Raw genomic sequence first — 9,959 nt, forward strand, 5'->3', positions numbered from 1 at the left:
CCTGTCTTCCCACTATCAACTTGAACTTTTAACTATTATGCTTGGTGACGTATTCTATTTCATTGTGATTATTGACTCAAATAGCCTTGATTGGTCTAACATTTTCGAATAAATATTCATGTATATTAGAGTAAAGCCTGATGATGATCTAATTGAAAACAATTGTTCGCTTACATGTGTAGTTCTAAAAATGAGTGTGTTATATCTAGAGCTTTGATTCTTTGTATGCCGCGTACTACTAGAGCACTTGAACGATTGAACTCGCAAGAGCGAAGACAGAAAACTAGTAAGAAGGAATTTTATTACCCCAAACAGTGTCAAATATAGTACAAAAATCTCATGTATTTATAGTTTTTGGCTGAAAAAAAAATCATCATTTCGGACATCCAATAAGCACATAGGGGGTCCCTCTCATCCATCCAATAGGGAAGCTACACGTGGACATTCTAGAATATTCCCCTAGAGGTGATTGGATGGAATGTTCCGGCTCTTTCATGCGGCATCTAGAGGCTTCAGTGAGTTAACCTACGAGCCATCAGAGCGGAGTTACAGTTTGAGTCCCTGAGAGAATATCAGATGTGCGAAGCAGGTACATCCAGCTGATGAGTCCCAAATAGGAAGAAACGCGCGTCCTGGATTCCATTACTAGCCACTATCCATCTCTGCTTACCATGCTTGTGAATTTAGGATATATCGAGGCAATACGCACAGTATGCACATATGCCAATTAGAGACTGACTAGTTGCAGTCCTAAATCATCAATGGGAAGATTTAAACAAACAATACTGAATGAATTTATATCAGTAGAGTTTATTAATTACATTTTGTAATTTTGATATATTTATAAATATTAAGTTACTTAAGTCGTCTGTTATGATTTTACCAGAGAGATGGCTAGGTATTATTTAAATCGTTCCATATGAATGAATCTCATTTTGACAACTAAATTTTACTCTTGCAACTGTGAGACTACATTTTTCTAAAATTCTGAAACAAAGTTATAAATAAAAAAGGAGGATAGTGGCTAGAAGTGGAATCCACAACGCACGTTTCGTCCTATTTCGAGCTCATCAGATGTATGTACCTGCATCTCAGAGTTGACAATCACTACGGAACTTGAATCTTTGCTTATAAAGCTTGTGACTGAAAGTAATATCGAGGCAAAACGCGAAGTATGCACATATGTCAATAAGAGACTGATCAATTACAGTCCTAAACATCAATGGGAAGATTCAAACAAACAATACCAAATGAATTTAAACTTTACCCCATCGTATAAGCAAGTAGCTATCAGGACCCATTACCATTCGCTTCAAACGCAATCGAGTTGTCCACTCAGCGATTAAGTGGATAACAATACTTAGTGAATTTATGGTTATAATTAGTTTTTCACTAAGCAAACTACTTATAAGTAGTTCAAAATATTGCAAGGAATTTTCAAGTTCATTCACCAAGTAATTTTGCTACCATTTCATCTGGTGTATAAATAAATGCCAGTGGAAGAATATAACTTAATAAACTTATACAAACTTTCTATACAGATTTTAAGCAGATGTAGTAAATTCCGGTTTAGATATTATTTGCCATTTTAGTCTTATCTTAATACTATCCAGTTTCTCTAGGATGAATGTGTTGATAATGATGGAAAATTTAGTGTATATTTGCTTATTAACTTCAGTTAACTTATGATATTTACATAGACCACCATTAAAGGCACTCATCGATGCATCATCTCAATCAAAATCCTAGCAATCTCCACAACTCCACACTAATACCTAAACTTAATTATCTTTTTTGTGTAAGTTATGAAAATTGATTAACTTATGTCTATCTGCAATCTCTCATTTATCTTCATCACAGATAGTGGTAATTAAAGAATGTTTATCAGACTGCCATGTCGGTTAATAGTAGGAGTATGTATGTTATATTGCCTAGTTTCTGTATATCTATCATTTTGAATTGACTGAACAAACGTTCCATGATGGGTTTTCCACTGTATGCAACCATTTCATTATTATTAGATAATCCTCCGATATTTTTTCTTACATTGCTAGTTAAAAACTGACTTTTAAGTATAAAGTGAATTTTATCAATGTGGCTTTACTGTATATTTAGTCATGTAACAATTTAACAATATCATAAACCATGAATGAGCTTATTTATATGCTTAAACTGATAAATCAGAAAGACAATAATATAAGTGATATGCTTCACAGTAAGCCATGAAAGAAATTTGTTTGGCCTTCATTCAGAATATTTGTAGTGTCGGTTATTATGTTAAATACACATAAATTATTCTAGTTTCCGGACAAACCGAAATATCCATTCTTCTTGAGTCATATTTTGACCTTCTTAATCATCCACTTATCAAACTTGACTGTTCTCATATGAGCATGTGCATACTTCTGATTCCATACACAACATGTCTGCAAATTATTTTTGTGTGACTATAAATATCGATTGACGCTTGACTAAATCAAGTTGGCTCACATGCTTACTCCACCGCGCGTCACTTCGCTTTACTCTCTTCACTTCACTTTCTTCGCTTCGTTTCTGTGGTCGTTTTTCTGGATCAATGGTTGAATGGACTATACGTATTTAAAAATCCATTTTCGTATTTGACTTATTTAATTCCGTTACTCACTAACGCGAGTTAAGTTGATAATTATATATGAGGATTGGCGATATGTATATTTCAATAACAGTCATTCATACGATATTATTGGAGTCAGATACCGGGCCACAACAGTGTTGAGCTCACCGACAACATCATCCGATCTAATTAACAGTAAAATGAAAGGCCACATATTGAAGTAGTAAGCTTATTGAGACATTTTATCAACAGACCAAGTTTCCTAACGTTAAAACAAATTTTACAAACTTGACTTCAAAAGCAATAGTACGGAATATTTCTCATGCGCTTAATATAAGCGTGAAATTACAACTATTTTTAGAAAGAAAGTAACTATTAATGTCCATAAGTTTTTCCTCAAACACACACCCACACACATACAGATAAATCAGAACATACTAAGATTACATAATACCACACAAATAAAACTTAGTTTTATCTACCTTCTAAACTCAATATAAAATCAGTTTCGGGATTATTTTTTTATATTAATTTAATTCAACCATGAAACTTTAGATTTTTTCTTTTCATAAATCACGAATTTTTTGTCACTTTGCATGATAACTGTAAGAGTAATTCTGTGTAGATAAGAATAGATTATGTGAACAATTCAACTTAGCATTACGAGATGCACTTCATTTAGGAAATGTACTTAAGTGGAACTGATGTAATATCATTAGCATTCAGTTGTAAAATGATTTGATGTTTAGTAATTGCCGCCAGTATTTGAATTAACTATTCATTCGTAACTGGATAAAATTTGCTGCACAGAATGCATATAGTTCGTTGAGACTCATTCATCCAAAGTGGCAGATTTTGTAAAGTTTTAAAATTTATTATATAATTAATGTTCTGTGACTGAGATTAGAAGTCATGGTCCGCTAAGAAAAATTTCATAGAAGGCGGTAATACAATGACATGTGATGCCTAATATTTATCAGTTAATTTTATACTACTTACGAGTACCTAAAATCATATTTTAAAACTTCCTGTAATTTGCTGTCTCGTTTCTAGAACTTTTGATATCATATCGTTAATTATTGCGAAAGGTAAAATATAATAACCAAAATCCATATAAAATCCTATCATGAAGTGTTTGATATATATTATCAAATACAATTAGCATGTGTAATGGAAATGTATTTTTGTTGCAAGTTTAAATTTTTCAGATGTTACCCAGTGTTGAATTAGCAATATATATATAAACATAACATCAATGGGAAGATTCAAACAAACACTACTATGTGAATTTCAACTTCAACCCATTGCACAAGCAAATGGCTGTCAGGACTCAGTGCCCGAGTGGATAACGCGATGACGTTTAAAGCGAAAGACACTGGGTTCGAGTCCCAGAGTGAACATCAATTCTGAGATATAGGTACATCCAGCTGACGGGTCGCAAATAGGATGAAACGCGTGTCCTGAATTCCACTGCTAGCCGCTATCCATCTCTGCTTACCATGCTTGTGAACTTAGGCTATATCGAGGCAATATACACATTATGCACATATTCCAATTAGAGACTGACCAGTTGCAGTCCTGAAACATCAATGGGAAGATTTAAACAAACAATACTAAATGAATTGTAAATCAATGTTTGAACTTAGACACAATCAAATGTATAATTCCCATTTAAACATTAAAATTAAAAACACGAAGCTCAGCGAAGGGATCTCTTTTCAACGAATTTATTATCAAGCTCTACAATCGTATATATATGAAAAGAAAGATTGTAATACTAGATTACGTAATACGTGTAATAACAATAGATTTAGTGAATATAATAAGATGATTAAAATGAATAGAATGTTTTTGTTATAATAATTAAAGGTCATAGATGTGCAAAAATAAAAAAGTGATATGATGAGTATTCATGAATAAAATAATGACAATATAAGACATAAGTAAAGGGGGAATGCAGTAATAATAATAAAACAATGATAATAATAATAATAATATTAAGGTCATGGTAACGATAATGATAAGACGTACTTCTTTTGTACTCATAGTTCTGGTTTAAGCTCATGGATGGTAAGAGCTTCGGCTATTTTTAGGAGTTGGATACGAAGAAATCTAGGTAGATTTGAATGAATCATATAAACAATCTCAAAATCAGACTGTGAATTCGTAAAATGATTACAGTCGATTAGGTGTTCAAGTATAGAACTCCTAACTGCTTTCCTTTCACCTTTGTAGAATCAAACTGGGATATGTTCTCGTATCCGAGTTGAAAGCGAGCGCTGGCTACGGCCGATGTTTTTGTTTGTTCTGATATTTCACACTTATTAAATTAATATATCGATAGTATACAATACATAATAGATGTATCCAACGTTGAAGTTGACTCAATTTTAATTAATAAAAAAAAGGATTAATCCATCTGAATCAAATTAATATAAAGATTAAATGTACTAAGATATTGTACTAATCTAGTTTCAGTATGAAATGCATCTCATCTGTTTTTGTTCTTTTTTTCTTTACTTCTTTACGTCAAGTCTTTAAAGTTAATATGGCATATTTTTTCTTAATTCTAGGATTTGTCACAATAAGGTTTTGTGGATATTGTAGCAATTATTTTTAATAGTTGAATTCATGAGTCGATTAAATCTAGACCATCATGGGAAACCTGGTAGTACTAAACGGTCGTTTCGTCCTAGTATAAGACTTCTCAGCGCTCGAGATCCTGGAGATGCTTTTTCTGAGGAGTTGCATACTAAAATCAAATGGTTGTCCAGTGCTTCCAGGTTTTCTATGGTAGTCTGGCATTATTCAACTCATGGTTTCAACTATTTAAGATTTGTATCAAAACTAAATACATTGAAAACTTGATGTTATTTAGCAACAGTATTTTTCTTTTCTTATCAATAAACAACAGATTCATATCAGTTTTCTTTCATCTTAATAAAATCTGGCTGGTAGTATAAAATTGGATAGACTGATACATATTTTTAGGATAAAAATGATCTCTTTTAGAATTGACCCCCAAATGCCCTGGTATGGTAGACAGTGGGGAGAGTACGCTCTCCCTCTCCAAATGCTCTCACATGGCCACGCGTATATAGCCTCTGTCAGGGAAGTCCTAATCACTACCTTCTCGTGGCAATAATGTTGTTTACGAAATTGAGAGGACGAAAAGTGAATGTCTGACACTTTAACCGGGTTGGTGGATACGTGGGGTCCACCTAGGAGAGTTGGACACCCCGAATTCCAAACCAATGGTGCACATGTGCTCCATTATCCTGAGGAAACAAATGGCGTATGAACCAATTGTTGGTCACCGGCTACCATGGGACTGCATCTCCTTGCGATGCTCCACTACGTTGTGGACTAGACCTTCAGGTCAAAGGCTCGGTGTATGGCCCCCTAAGAAAACCACTTGCTTCGGTTTGGGCACCCGGGCAGTATCACATCCCTCACCTAAATCAAACGAGATTTGTGTGGCGCACTTATACCTGGTGCTTCTTTGTACCAATATTTATGTGTTTAAATAACAAATAAATAAATTTCTTTTAAGTTTGATGCTAACTTTTCTTCTACATATTTTTCTTTTCATCATTGTCATTCATCGACATTACCATTATAAAGAATATAAACCTAAAGCAGAATTATGTGGAAATGGTAATCTATGTCTTTATGGTGGAAAATGTTATGATCCATTAGATCATTATTATCGATCAAAAATGATAATGAAAAAAATTTTACCATTATATTCCAATTGTATATGTGAACATATTAATTGTTTAAATGATTGGCCTGATCCAGTATGTGCAGATGATGGTGAAACTTATACAAATCAATGTTTTTTAAAACGTGCAATCTGTGAAACTCAATCATTAAAACGTATACTTTATCGAGGCAATTGTGGTAAGCAAATTTTTCGTTTTTTTCTTTTAAATTCTTAAGGAATGAATAAATAAATATTTTTATATATGTTAATTGAATGTCATAGGTGAGAATTTGTGGTGTATCGTTGATATGTACTGCTAAGTTCATGCTAGGATGTGACAGTTATCCAAAACTTTCTGATTTTCAATGATTTTCTAGCTAAGATCAGTTCATTATTTAAAGGCAAACTTTACAACTTCCATAGTTACTTACTTATTTACTTATGCCTGTTACTCCTAATGGAGCGCAGACCGTCAAACAGCGTTCTTCAACCCACTCCGTCCTGGACCTTCCTTCCTAGTTCCATGCAATTGTTGTCCATTCTTCTCATGTCTGTCTTCATTTCTCGGCGTAATGTGTTCTTTGGTATTCCTCTTTTCCTCTGGCCTTCAGGATTTCATGTGAGGCCTTGTCTTGTGACGCAGTTGGGTGATTCCCTCAACGTGTGCCCTATCCACTTCCAGCGCTTCTTCTTCACTTCTTCCTCCGCTGGATGGAATCTGGTTTGTTCTCTCCCACAGTAGAATGTTGTTGATAGTACAATTTCCATTATAAAAAAGTAATATTCGTTACATGTTACATAATGCCGAACGATAAATTATTTGAATAGTTAAAATCAAGATATATAAGTCTTAAAGAAGAGGTCAAATAGAATAAAACATATCAAGAAAAGTATAATGATATTATGGAAGATTTTTTAATGCGAAAACCTATAATATCGGGTCAGTTCACTGTCACCATCTATATGTAAAAGGAACACGTTTAAATCTGGCTGGAGTGTTGTAATTCCATTAAATAATTATATAGCGGAAGAATATGCAGTTATCTATTTCTATATACATATACGGTACTATTGATTCTACAGAAGAAATAATGTAAATGTCTCAGTTTCACGTTCCTCTACTCGCATAGCACCTTGAAACTTACCTATCAGTAATTTAACAAAATACTCTTATGTAAATAAGTAGTAAATGTTAACAAAGGATAACTTTTTTATCGTGTTACACAAACTAACTTTAACTAGATGTCTTTAGAATAAATACAAAAACTTAAAAGAGTAAACAACTAGTAGGATATTCATTATGTAATGTTACATTACTTTAGATTCACTTAGTATTGTTTGTTTAAATCTTCCCATTGATGATTTAGGACTGCAACTAGTCAGTCTCTAATTGGCATATGTGCATACTGTGCGTATTGCCTCGATATATCCTAAATTCACAAGCATGGTAAGCAGAGATGGATAGTGGCTAGTAGTGGAATCCAGGACGCGCGTCTCGTCCTATTCGGGACTCGTCACCTGGATGTACCTGCATCTCAGAGTTGTTATTCACTCTGGGACTCGAACCCAGTACCTTTCACTTCAAACGTCATCGCGTTATCCACTCGGCCACATTACATTACTTCGTCAGTACATTCCATTACAAAGTACACATTGATAATATCGTTCAGACAAACAACATAAGGTTTGAAATGTAATCACTATACTAAAAAATAGAAACATTATACAAAAACATTCAGCTGAGCAGTAAATCTTATTCACCACATTTTCTGGCATAAAAATATCTTATTACAGTGAATTAATCAAGGAGTACATGATGATCATTTGATGCCTAGTCAAACGTTATCAGCTACAATAATACTAAATGTACTGCTGTTATGATAGGATTTCATGAGTTATTCCATTCACATTATGTAATGCAATAAAAATTTTAACACTTCTTTGATGACCCTATATCTCACTCCAATTAGATCGTATGAATGATTGTTCTCAAAATATACATCCTGGCTGTCCTCGTATATAAATATCGACCTTAATCGCGTTAGTGAATAACGGAATTAAAATAAGTCAAATACGAGAAAGTATTTCGAATACGCTTATTTTGCACAATCACTGATCCAGATAGACGATCAAAGGAACGAAGCGAAATTAAATGACTCGCGGTAGAGAAGGTATATGAGCCGACTCGATTTAATCAAGCGATAATCGATATCAATAGCCTATCTAAAATAACTGACAGGATAAGAAGTGCACACATATATCTATCTCTATTCACTTACCTGGTATTTTTTTGCGATGTAGCGAATTCACATGTGATCAGATCGTTTGAGAAAATAACTTACTCTAAATGTGTTTAAAAAACTAACAAACTTAAATTGAAAACAGTTGGCTGGCAATTTTTCATTTGACAGATTAATATTCATTCTACAATTGCTTGATCATCTGATGATAACTGAATTCATTTTTGTCTAGTCCTTCAGTGTAAATCATGTTCCAATATTATCAATAGTCTAAGTGAATTGACATCAAATACATTATGACTTTGGTATTAGCTGCTTGGAGGTAATCGGTACAGAGACATGAGCTTAAGATTTGTGCTAGCTGGAACTCGTCATCAAGAAGCACTTATAGTAACGAAGGAAATGATACTTCTTGTACTATCCAAACCCTATTCAATCAGTTTTGCGATCTGAAAATTTATCCCTGAACTATAATCATATGTCAATGAGGTGTAAAAACGTTCCATGAAAATTTATAAGATTTGCCAGCGTTTTAGTTACCAAACAAGCTTATTGGGTAATCATCTCATCATAGACATGAAACAATGGCCAGTACAATTCACTTGTAAAAATGTAAAAGCATTTGTACATTTATCAGAATAGTTAGGTACACAACAGATCTATGTACTGTCTTTCATACCACACAATTCAGAAGCGAATATTGAAGACAAAGAAAATCACTCTACAGATGTCTTTCAGCATCTTAAAATCACCGACCATGAAAATTACATTATCAAGCAAGATTATCATTTTTTTCAGGTACACATTTTTCATGTCAGGATAACATTTACTGATACATCAAGTAGAATATGGAGGAAGAAACCGATTAGTTCGTCAAATTGAGTCATGATGAAAATCCATGTAGTCAATGACTATGAATCTATGTATTAGTATTCAAGACTTTATATCTGTTTATCCAGTTTTCTAGCACAATGGAAATTTGTAGTTTAGTCATCATAGTTCATCTGTCTATGATGTCCTTAAAACTTCGAAAATTCCTCCTTAGAATATTTTCTCTCTTAGTTATTCTTCATTTTTGCCTTTGTTTCCTGGTATATACTCATTTGTTAGTCTATAGTGAGTTTGAATTTTAAGTTCAATTGTATATCTATTATTATGCCAAGATTACTGTTTATTTCATGGCCTTGATTTAGATAAACACTTTCATATTGTAACTGAACATGTTCATGTATATAACAAATGTGATATATATATATATATATGTTTAACCTTTGTACAGCCTCTAATAATAACTACATTGTACAATATTACATTTTCTAATCAAATAAAATAAAATAACATTATGGGTAGACTGTTGAATAGAGAAACAAATTTATTAAAATATAACTGAAGTTGAAAGCGTGAGTCAATTGAAGCTAGA

The 9,959-nt window shown here is 33.1% G+C and overlaps 1 protein-coding gene across 1 annotated transcript in view; it reads left to right on the forward strand.

Annotated features, from left to right (window-relative positions):
• Smp_155050 (agrin, putative) overlaps window positions 1-9,959 on the forward strand; it is a gene marked incomplete at both ends in the record, with an annotated part of 123,646 nt that overhangs the window by 45,269 nt on the left and 68,418 nt on the right. The window contains one exon of the mRNA XM_018790577.1: window positions 6,218-6,496. Within this exon, the coding sequence (XP_018646205.1) occupies window positions 6,218-6,496 (279 nt within the window). The remainder of the gene's footprint in view (window positions 1-6,217; window positions 6,497-9,959) is intronic.

Source organism: Schistosoma mansoni, assembly GCF_000237925.1.
Source record: "Schistosoma mansoni, WGS project CABG00000000 data, supercontig 0062, strain Puerto Rico, whole genome shotgun sequence".
Lineage (NCBI taxonomy): Eukaryota > Metazoa > Platyhelminthes > Trematoda > Strigeidida > Schistosomatidae > Schistosoma > Schistosoma mansoni.